Here is a 12,548-nt window from a genome sequence, read left to right on the forward strand (position 1 = left end):
GGAGCACGGGCATCGTATAATTGGTATTTTTGGTATTTATTAGAATCCACATTAGCCTCTGCAAAGGCATCAGCTACTCTTCCTGGGGTCCACATGAAAGATGACATAGTACAGGACATTATTGGTCAAGGACTAAAATACATACATTTAAAACACCACACATAGCCTACATATCTGTACATACACACTATCTAGGTCTAATACATAATTCAGTGCAAATTACAATACAAGATATATAAAATGTGTGTGTCTCTTCACAGTCCCCTTTGTGCAGTAAGGTGTTATTTCATCTAGTTTTAACTGGTTTTATTGGTAGATTGAGTAACTTGTGGCTGCAGAGAGTTCCACGTAGTCATGGCTCTATTTAATACTGTGCGTTTCCCAGCCTCTGTTCTGGACCTGGGGACTGTGAAGAGACCTCTGGTTGCATGTCGTGTGTTGTACTGATGAGTGTCCAGACAGGTCGGTGCCTTCAACATGTCAACACCTCGCATAAAGACCAATAGTGATGCAGTCAGTCTCTCCTCAACTCTGAGCCAGGAGAGACTGACATGCATGTTACCGACACTTTCCCTCCGTGTACATCTAAGTGCGATACGTGCTGCTTTGTTCTGGACCAACTGCAATTGACCTTTGTCCTTCTGTGCCGCACATGACCACACAGCTGGGCAGTAGTCCAGGTGAAACTACACATGACCACACAGCTGGGCAGTAGTCCAGGTGAAACTACACATGACCACACAGCTGGGCAGTAGTCCAGGTGAAACTACACATGACCACACAGCTGGGCAGTAGTCCAGGTGAAACTACACATGACCACACAGCTGGGCAGTAGTCCAGGTGAAACTACACATGACCACACAGCTGGGCAGTAGTCCAGGTGAAACTACACATGACCACACAGCTGGGCAGTAGTCCAGGTGAAACTACACATGACCACACAGCTGGCCAGTAGTCCAGGTGAAACTACACATGACCACACAGCTGGGCAGTAGTCCAGGTGAAACTACACATGACCACACAGCTGGCCAGTAGTCCAGGTGAAACTGCACATCACCACACAGCTGGGCAGTAGTCCAGGCGAAACTACACATGACCACACAGCTGGGCAGTAGTCCAGGTGAAACTACACATGACCACACAGCTGGGCAGTACCTCAGGTGAAACTACACATGACCACACAGCTGGGCAGTAGTCCAGGTGAAACTACACATGACCACACAGTTGGGCAGTAGTCCAGGTGAAACTACACATGACCACACAGCTGGGCATACATCAGGTGAAACTACACATGACCACACAGCTGGGCAGTAGTCCAGGTGAAACTACACATGACCACACAGCTGAGCATACTTCAGGTGAAACTACACATGACCACACAGCTGAGCATACATCAGGTGAAACTACACATGACCACACAGCTGAGCATACATCAGGTGAAACTACACATTACCACACAGCTGAGCATACCTCAGGTGAAACTACACATGACCACACAGCTGAGCATACCTCAGGTGAAACTACACATGACCACACAGCTGAGCATACATCAGGTGAAACTACACATGACCACACAGCTGAGCATACCTCAGGTGAAACTACACATGATCACACAGCTGGGCATACCTCAGGTGAAACTACACATGATCACACAGCTGGGCATACCTCAGGTGAAACTACACATGACCACACAGCTGGGCATACCTCAGGTGTGACTAAACTAGGGCCTGTAGGACCTGTCTGGTCGACTGAGATGTCAAGGATCAGAGAAAAGCACTATCATGGTGAGAACTCTTCTCATTTTAGCAACCATTGAGTCTATATGTTTTGACGATGAACGCTTGCCTACCTAGGGTTACACCCAGTAGTTTAGTGTCCAACTTAATCAATAGCCACATTATTCAAGGTTTAGTGTTGAGCGAGTGATTTGTCCCAAAAATTCTGCTTTTCGTTTTTTTTATGTTTATCACCAGCCCGTTGCTAGTTACCCGTTCTACAACTGACCCGAGCGTTATGTTAGTGTCTCAGTTATTATTTTATTGTATAAGGACCTGCCCTCAACCTTTGCCACCTTTAAACAGGTAAATGCTCAATGCACAGGGATAATATACTCAAAAGGCAATACCACGGCACAATTGACATTACCATTTTCTTATTTTATTTAACCTTTAATTATACAGGTTTTTCTCATTGAGATAACGTCTTTTTTTCAAGAGAGACCTGGTCCAATAGCAGCAGGGGGAACAACGTTTCAGACAGAACAACTTACATACACTAACACAACATTAAACAAAACTATAGACTCCTACGATAATTCACTCGACAATGAACAGGAGTAAATGTTTATGTCTCTCAGTCTGCAGTCTTTCTGTTGGGCAGCAGCAGCCTACACAGTGGGTGTCTTACTCGTAAAGCCATTTCATTTAGTTGCATTTCCTCTTGCTTTCCTTTTTGGTGGCGACCACTTTTGCAGATCATGAACGAAATCCAAAATGTCCTCACTCACCCTAGACATCCTCTCTCTCTCTCTCTTCATCTCGATGTCATCCCTTCCTTCTCTGGGTAGCTATGGGATGGCATGAGAGCGTTGCGTCTAAGCCCTTTGGCAGAACATTAGAGAGGCCAGTGCCATTTGATACCCCGGTAATCTTCCATTAAATCCCCTTGAGACTCAAACACAGCCGCCCTCAGCTCCGCAGGGAAACATTATTCCTCAGATGATCTTTAGAAAAACACGTTCCAACCAGGCACAGAGTGTGTGTGTGTGTGTGTGTGTGTGTGTGTGTGTGTGTGTGTGTGTGTCTGTCTGTCTGTCTGTCTGTCTGTCTGTCTGTCTGTCTGTCTGTCTGTCTGTCTGTCTGTCTGTGTGTGGGCTGAGAGTTTGTGGCATGTACAAGTGCTGGAATTATTACGACTTAATATCACCGCCCCAGTGAGGTTGGTGGTGAATGTAAGCACCCCACTGTTACACAGTAATGAGGTTTAACAGAGCTGATGTGGTCACTGGACATGGTGAGGCCTGATTTATGCTGTGTGTGTGTGCAAAGATAATGCTTTGCTAAGAGTGCATGTGTGTGCGTGCGTGTGTGTTGGTGGGGTCGATATGTCACTGGCTGGGGTTGGAATGGGTTTTGTGGTTGTCATTTGAGTTAGTTAGGTTACGTTGTTGGTCAAATTATATTAATACATTACATTTTAATGCATTTTCTGATTTTGCGTGTTTTCTTACAAATGTTCTGGCTACAATGTGTGTAATGAGGTCATATGTGTGTGTACGTGTGTTTCTTACAGAAGTATAAGGAGTTTGAGCGAGCGGTGCGTGTAGAAGAGATAGATGGATTGAGGTTGGTGAAGAAGCTGGCTGAGAACATGGAGGAGATGTTCCACAAGAAGTCTGAAGCCATGAAGGTGAGTCAGTCAAGTCAACTGTCAAGTCTACTGAGTCAGTCAAGTCAACTGTCAAGTCTACTGAGTCAGTCAAGTCAATTCTGCACTACTGGAACAGAGGAAATCGAACAACTGTTAGAGAACACCAACTGAACACACTGGACCTGTTCAAACCAGTTTACACAGCCAGATCACCCTGGATACAAGTCAGTGTTCAACGTCCATCCATGTCTGAGGACGTCGGGAGATGACGTGGAAACCGGCCACTAGGGGCAACAGCGAGCGCTGTTACCATCAAGTAGGTTTTGGTTTTGCTAGAGCGTGGTGGACGGGCAGAAGCATCTGCCTCTGATTCTAAAGGTTGACAGTTCAAATCCAGAAATAGAAAGTAGATTTTTGATTTAAGCCTATCCCAAACCTTATTTAAACAGTCATAGTTAATGCCTAGCCTTAAAATTTCGGAGTTAATGCCTGAACGAAATTTGACATTTGCGAAACATGGAAGAACGTCTAATTCTGGCGTGAGACTGAGAGCTAGTTGAGTTTGCAACATACATCAGCATGTAACCACATCAGAGACCATACAGTATGGTGATTATGATGGATTGCATAGCTGTAATATGGTGTCTACCACTTTATGCTGACTCAATGAACTTTACTTTGTAAGAATTAACTCACTTCATTCCGCAACAACAAACACCTCTCTCTCTGTGAGGCTGAGAGCCATCTATCTATCTATCTATCTATCTATCTATCTATCTATCTATCTATCTATCTATCTATCTATCTATCTATCTATCTATCCATCCACCCATCCAGTCGTCCAGCCGTCCATCCAGCCAGCCATCCATCCCTTGGTGTCTGTGTCACTCTATTGATCCTCTCTATCCCAACTATCTAAGAGGCCACTTTGGGATAGATTTAGGAGCTGTGTGTGTGTGTTTAATGGGGAGGGAGGGGTAGTGAAGGATGGAACCACGACTCTCTGCTTTTATAGCTGCAGGTGATAGATCCTATCAGAGCTTACATGCTGCTGTTAACAGAAATTGGATTTCTATCTGAGTGTGTGTGTGTGTGTGTGTGTGTGTGTGTGTGTGTGTGTGTGTGTGTGTGTGTGTGTGTGTGTGTGTGTGTGTGTGTGTGTGTGTGTGTGTGCTTGTAGGTTTACATTAGTGGATTCGGCTTTTTCAGCCACACCCGTTGCTGACAGGTCATGTAGTTTTGGTTATGTAGTTCAGCTAAACCTAGGGGTATGGCAGGACCTTTTGGGAAGTTGAAGCTCATTTACTGTATTTCTACACAATTTAAAAACACTAAAATTATATTTGGAGAACAGCAACAACATACAAAATGACCCCAGCCATTCATGATCATTAATGTCCATTCCACAGAGATTTAAACCTGATATTGTGGTGATCTTCAATCGCCGTTCCACAGACCTTTAAACCTGATATTTCAGCCATTGATGATCACCGCAATATCAGGTTTAAAGGTCTGTGGAACGGCCATTGATGATCACCACAATATCAGGTTTAAAGGTCTGTGGAACGGCCATTGATGATCACCACAATATCAGGTTTAAAGGTCTGTGGAACAGCCGTTGATGATCACCACAATATCAGGTTTAAAGGTCTGTGGAACAGCCGTTGATGATCACCACAATATCAGGTTTAAAGGTCTGTGGAACGGCCATTGATGATCACCACAATATCAGGTTTAAAGGTCTGTGGAACCGCGTGTTCAATGTCAACCATTACTCAACCTCATTGATTTACCTGTGGAACGGCACACACAGTGCAACGTGAAATAGAGGCTTAATACACAGTATCAAGTCACAACAAGGCCGATTTCAAATGCTTACATCAATGGAAAAGTTACTGAAGCAAAACACAGCTGACCCGAATGCAATCTGCCAAATAAATCCTACACATGCATTTCAAAGGACTTACTTAGGCATGTAATCTGTAATCGACCAAAGAATTATGAAAATCACAAAATACAAAAGGAAACTCTACACATTTAAACCATGTCCGTGATTCAGCACCGCTGAATGGACAGCACCTCGGTACAGGTAGTCATAGTGCCGTGGGGTGGTGCTGAATGGATAGCACCTCGGTACAGGTAGTCATAGTGCCGTGGGGTGGTGCTGAATGGATAGCACCTCGGTACAGGTAGTCATAGTGCCGTGGGGTGGTGCTGAATGGACAGCACCTCGGTACAGGTAGTCATAGTGCCGTGGGGTGGTGCTGAATGGACAGCACCTCGGTACAGGTAGTCATAGTGCCGTGGGGTGGTGCTGAATGGACAGCACCTCGGTACAGGTAGTCATAGTGCCGTGGGGTGGTGCTGAATGGACAGCACCTCGGTACAGGTAGTCATAGTGCCGTGGGGTGGTGCTGAATGGATAGCACCTCGGTACAGGTAGTCATAGTGCCGTGGGGTGGTGCTGAATGGATAGCACCTCGGTACAGGTAGTCATAGTGCCGTGGGGTGGTGCTGAATGGACAGCGCCTCGGTACAGGTAGTCATAGTTCTGTGGGGTGGCTGCTGAATGGACAGCACCTCGGTACAGGTAGTCATAGTGCCGTGGGGTGGTGCTGAATGGATAGCACCTCGGTACAGGTAGTCATAGTGCCGTGGGGTGGTGCTGAATGGACAGCACCTCGGTACAGGTAGTCATAGTGCCGTGGGGTGGTGCTGAATGGACAGCGCCTCGGTACAGGTAGTCATAGTTCTGTGGGGTGGTGCTGAATGGACAGCACCTCGGTACAGGTAGTCATAGTGCCGTGGGGTGGTGCTGAATGGATAGCACCTCGGTACAGGTAGTCATAGTGCCGTGGGGTGGTGCTGAATGGACAGCACCTCGGTACAGGTAGTCATAGTGCCGTGGGGTGGTGCTGAATGGACAGCGCCTCGGTACAGGTAGTCATAGTTCTGTGGGGTGGCTGCTGAATGGACAGCACCTCGGTACAGGTAGTCATAGTGCCGTGGGGTGGTGCTGAATGGATAGCACCTCGGTACAGGTAGTCATAGTGCCGTGGGGTGGTGCTGAATGGACAGCACCTCGGTACAGGTAGTCATAGTGCCGTGGGGTGGTGCTGAATGGACAGCGCCTCGGTACAGGTAGTCATAGTTCTGTGGGGTGGTGCTGAATGGACAGCACCTCGTTACAGGTAGTCATAGTGCCGTGGGGTGGTGCTGAATGGATAGCACCTCGGTACAGGTAGTCATAGTGCCGTGGGGTGGTGCTGAATGGACAGCACCTCGGTACAGGTAGTCATAGTGCCGTGGGGTGGTGCTGAATGGACAGCACCTCGGTACAGGTAGTCATAGTGCCGTGGGGTGGTGCTGAATGGACAGCACCTCGGTACAGGTAGTCATAGTGCCGTGGGGTGGTGCTGAATGGACAGCACCTCGGTACAGGTAGTCATAGTTCCGTCAGGTGGTGCTGAATGGACAGCTCCTCGGTACAGGTAGTCATAGTTCCGTCAGGTGGTGCTGAATGGACAGCTCCTCGGTACAGGTAGTCATAGTGCCGTGGGGTGGTGCTGAATGGACAGCACCTCGGTACAGGTAGTCATAGTTCTGTCAGGTGGTGCTGAATGGACAGCTCCTCGGTACAGGTAGTCATAGTTCCGTAAGGTGGTGCTGAATGGACAGCTCCTCGGTACAGGTAGTCATAGTTCTGTGGGGTGGCTGCTGAATGGACAGCACCTCGGTACAGGTAGTCATAGTTCCGTGGGGTGGTGCTGAATGGACAGCACCTCGGTACAGGTAGTCATAGTTCTGTGGGGTGGTGCTGAATGGACAGCGCCTCGGTACAGGTAGTCATAGTTCTGTTGGGTGGCTGCTGAATGGACAGCGCCTCGGTACAGGTAGTCATAGTTCTGTGGGGTGGTGCTGAATGGACAGCGCCTCGGTACAGGTAGTCTTAGTTCTGTGGGGTGGTGCTGAATGGACAGCGCCTCGGTACAGGTAGTCATAGTTCCGTGGGGTGGTGCTGAACGCACAGCACATCGGTACAGGTAGTCATAGTTCTGTGGGGTGGTGCTGAATGGCAGCACCTCGGTGCAGGTAGTCATAGTTCCGTGGGGTGGTGCTGAATGGACAGCGCCTCGGTACAGGTAGTCAAAGTTCCGTGGCATGGTGTCTCTGTCTCAAAGCCAACTATAGAATTATTCAGTTTGTGGGCAGTTAGACATTTTTGGGGCACAGTTAGGTAACCTACAATATGAAGGCCAAGGCACTCAGACCCCGTGTTGGGAGAGCTACCCGCCTGTTGGTTTTCACTCCAAACCCTGTTGTAACTAACCTGATTCAGCTTATCAAACAGCTAATTATTAGAATCTGGTGCGCTAGATTGGGGTTGGAGCGAAAAGCTACAGGACGGTAGCTCTCCAGGAACAAGGTTGGAGAGCCCTGCCACAGGCTTATAGTGAAATCGTAACTGGCACACAGATCTTTAGAAATGTTGGGATCAATTGTAAATTGGCACTGAAAATGGTTTCTGACCCCCTGCTAAAGACTATATGAAGCCACCCTTGTGGAATGACGTATAGAGTCTACATTGACAGTGTCATTGTCTTGTTGCACTGCATTCAAAGATGTTCCACATAATGTTTGCGCCCAGCTCATTTTAGCATTTGCCCGTCTGCAATATTTGCCAGGGAAGGAAAACATTTTACCAAGGTGGTTCTGAGAATATTGAAACATTTTGTATCATCTAGGTGGCTCTGAGAATATTGAAACATGTTACCAAGGTGGCTCTGAGAATATTGAAACATTTTGTATCATCAAGGTGGTTCTGAGAATATTGAAACATGTTGTATCATCTAGGTGGTTCTGAGAATATTGAAACATGTTGTATCATCTAGGTGGCTCTGAGAATATTGAAACATGTTGTATCATCTAGGTGGCTCTGAGAATATTAAAACATTTTGTATCATCTAGGTGGCTCTGAGAATATTGAAACATGTTACCAAGGTGGCTCTGAGAATATTGAAACATTTTGTATCATCTAGGTGGCTCTGAGAATATTGAAACATGTTACCAAGGTGGTTCTGAGAATATTGAAACATGTTACCAAGGTGGCTCTGAGAATATTGAAACATTTTGTATCATCGAGGTGGCTCTGAGAATATTGAAACATTTTGTATCATCTAAGTGGCTCTGAGAATATTGAAACATTTTACCAAGGTGGCTCTGAGAATATTGAAACATGTTGTATCATCTAGGTGGCTCTGAGAATTTTGAAACATGTTGTATCATCTAGGTGGTTCTGAGAATATTGAAACATTTTGTATCATCTAGGTGGCTCTGAGAATATTGAAACATGTTGTATCATCTAGGTGGCTCTGAGAATATTGAAACATGTTGTATCATCTAGGTGGCTCTGAGAATATTGAAACATTTTGTATCATCTAGGTGGCTCTGAGAATATTGAAACATTTTGTATCATCTAGGTGGCTCTGAGAATATTGAAACATGTTGTTTCATCGAGGTGGCTCTGAGAATATTGAAACATCTTGTATCATCTAGGTGGCTCTGAGAATATTGAAACATTTTGTATCATCGAGGTGGTTCTGAGAATATTGAAACATTTTGTATCATCTAGGTGGCTCTGAGAATATTGAAACATTTTGTATCATCTAGGTGGCTCTGAAAATATTGAAACATTTTGTATCATCTAGGTGGCTCTGAGAATATTGAAACATGTTGTATCATCTAGGTGGCTCTGAGACTATTGAAACATGTTGTATCATCAAGGTGGTTCTGAGAATATTGAAACATTTTGTATCATCTAGGTGGCTCTGAGAATATTGAAACATGTTCTATCATCTAGGTGGCTCTGAGAATATTGAAACATGTTGTATCATCTAGGTGGCTCTGAGAATATTGAAACATGTTGTATCATCTAGGTGGCTCTGAGAATATTGAAACATGTTGTATCATCTAGGTGGCTATGAGAATATTGAAACATTTTGTATCATCTAGGTGGCTCTGAGAATATTTAAACATTTTACCAAGGTGGCTCTGAGAATATTGAAACATATTGTATCATCTAGGTGGCTCTGAGAATATTGAAACATGTTGTATCATCTAGGTGGCTCTGAGAATATTGAAACATTTTGTATCATCTAGGTGGCTCTGAGAATATTGAAACATGTTGTATCATCTAGGTGGTTCTGAGAATATTGAAACATTTTGTATCATCTAGGTGGCTCTGAGAATAATGAAACATGTTGTATCATCTAGGTGGCTCTGAGAATATTGAAACATGTTGTATCATCTAGGTGGTTCTGAGAATATTGAAACATGTTGTATCATCTAGGTGGCTCTGAGAATATTGAAACATTTTGTATCATCTAGGTGGCTCTGAGAATATTGAAACATGTTGTTTCATCGAGGTGGCTCTGAGAATATTGAAACATCTTGTATCATCTAGGTGGCTCTGAGAATATTGAAACATTTTGTATCATCGAGGTGGTTCTGAGAATATTGAAACATTTTGTATCATCTAGGTGGCTCTGAGAATATTGAAACATTTTGTATCATCTAGGTGGCTCTGAGAATTTTGAAACATTTTGTATCATCTAGGTGGCTCTGAGAATATTGAAACATGTTGTATCATCTAGGTGGCTCTGAGAATATTGAAACATGTTGTATCATCTAGGTGGTTCTGAGAATATTGAAACATTTTGTATCATCTAGGTGGCTCTGAGAATATTGAAACATTTTGTATCATCTAGGTGGCTCTGAGAATAATGAAACATGTTGTATCATCTAGGTGGCTCTGAGAATATTGAAACATGTTGTATCATCTAGGTGGTTCTGAGAATATTGAAACATGTTGTATCATCTAGGTGGATAATTGAAACATTTTGTATCATCTAGGTGGCTCTGAGAATATTGAAACATCTTGTATCATCTAGGTGGCTCTGAGAATATTGAAACATTTTGTATCATCGAGGTGGTTCTGAGAATATTGAAACATTTTGTATCATCTAGGTGGCTCTGAGAATATTGAAACATTTTGTATCATCTAGGTGGCTCTGAGAATTTTGAAACATTTTGTATCATCTAGGTGGCTCTGAGAATATTGAAACATGTTGTATCATCTAGGTGGCTCTGAGAATATTGAAACATGTTGTATCATCTAGGTGGCTCTGAGAATATTGAAACATTTTGTATCATCTAGGTGGCTCTGAGAATATTGAAACATTTTACCAAGGTGGCTCTGAGAATATTGAAACATGTTGTATCATCTAGGTGGCTCTGAGAATTTTGAAACATGTTGTATCATCTAGGTGGTTCTGAGAATATTGAAACATTTTGTATCATCTAGGTGGCTCTGAGAATATTGAAACATGTTGTATCATCTAGGTGGCTCTGAGAATATTGAAACATGTTGTATCATCTAGGTGGCTCTGAGAATATTGAAACATTTTGTATCATCTAGGTGGCTCTGAGAATATTGAAACATTTTGTATCATCTAGGTGGCTCTGAGAATATTGAAACATGTTGTTTCATCGAGGTGGCTCTGAGAATATTGAAACATCTTGTATCATCTAGGTGGCTCTGAGAATATTGAAACATTTTGTATCATCGAGGTGGTTCTGAGAATATTGAAACATTTTGTATCATCTAGGTGGCTCTGAGAATATTGAAACATTTTGTATCATCTAGGTGGCTCTGAAAATATTGAAACATTTTGTATCATCTAGGTGGCTCTGAGAATATTGAAACATGTTGTATCATCTAGGTGGCTCTGAGACTATTGAAACATGTTGTATCATCAAGGTGGTTCTGAGAATATTGAAACATTTTGTATCATCTAGGTGGCTCTGAGAATATTGAAACATGTTCTATCATCTAGGTGGCTCTGAGAATATTGAAACATGTTGTATCATCTAGGTGGCTCTGAGAATATTGAAACATGTTGTATCATCTAGGTGGCTCTGAGAATATTGAAACATGTTGTATCATCTAGGTGGCTATGAGAATATTGAAACATTTTGTATCATCTAGGTGGCTCTGAGAATATTTAAACATTTTACCAAGGTGGCTCTGAGAATATTGAAACATATTGTATCATCTAGGTGGCTCTGAGAATATTGAAACATGTTGTATCATCTAGGTGGCTCTGAGAATATTGAAACATTTTGTATCATCTAGGTGGCTCTGAGAATATTGAAACATGTTGTATCATCTAGGTGGTTCTGAGAATATTGAAACATTTTGTATCATCTAGGTGGCTCTGAGAATAATGAAACATGTTGTATCATCTAGGTGGCTCTGAGAATATTGAAACATGTTGTATCATCTAGGTGGTTCTGAGAATATTGAAACATGTTGTATCATCTAGGTGGCTCTGAGAATATTGAAACATGTTGTATCATCTAGGTGGTTCTGAGAATATTGAAACATGTTGTATCATCTAGGTGGTTCTGAGAATATTGAAACATTTTGTATCATCTAGGTGGCTCTGAGAATATTGAAACATGTTGTATCATCTAGGTGGTTCTGAGAATATTGAAACATGTTGTATCATCTAGGTGGCTCTGAGAATATTGAAACATTTTGTATCATCTAGGTGTCTCTGAGAATATTGAAACATTTTGTATCATCTAGGTGGCTCTGAGAATATTGAAACATTTTACCAAGGTGGTTCTGAGAATATTGAAACATGTTACCAAGGTGGTTCTGAGAATATTGAAACATGTTCTATCATCTAGGTGGCTCTGAGAATATTGAAACATTTTGTATCATCGAGGTGGTTCTGAGAATATTGAAACATTTTGTATCATCTAGGTGGCTCTGAGAATATTGAAACATGTTGTATCATCTAGGTGGCTCTGAGAATATTGAAACATGTTGTATCATCTAGGTGGTTCTGAGAATATTGAAACATGTTGTATCATCTAAGTGGCTCTGAGAATATTGAAACATTTTGTATCAACAAGGTGGCTCTGAGAATATTGAAACATGTTGTATCATCTAGGTGGTTCTGAGAATATTGAAACATGTTGTATCATCTAGGTGGCTCTGAGAATAATGAAACATGTTGTATCATCTAGGTGGCTCTGAGAATATTGAAACATGTTGTATCATCTAGGTGGCTCTGAGAATATTGAAACATGTTCTATCATCTAGGTGGCTC

The 12,548-nt window shown here is 43.1% G+C and overlaps 1 protein-coding gene across 1 annotated transcript in view; it reads left to right on the forward strand.

The window, feature by feature from the left end:
- The first annotated feature begins 3,264 nt into the window (after positions 1-3,264).
- The window catches only part of LOC139368897 (calcium channel, voltage-dependent, alpha 2/delta subunit 3a), a 249,861-nt gene continuing 240,577 nt past the window's right edge, over positions 3,265-12,548 (forward strand). Inside the window, exon 1 of the mRNA XM_071108374.1 lies at positions 3,265-3,408. Coding sequence (XP_070964475.1) covers positions 3,265-3,408 — 144 coding nt within the window. The remainder of the gene's footprint in view (positions 3,409-12,548) is intronic.

The sequence above is a fragment of the Oncorhynchus clarkii genome, chromosome 16, assembly GCF_045791955.1.
Source record: "Oncorhynchus clarkii lewisi isolate Uvic-CL-2024 chromosome 16, UVic_Ocla_1.0, whole genome shotgun sequence".
Taxonomy (NCBI): Eukaryota; Metazoa; Chordata; class Actinopteri; order Salmoniformes; family Salmonidae; genus Oncorhynchus; species Oncorhynchus clarkii.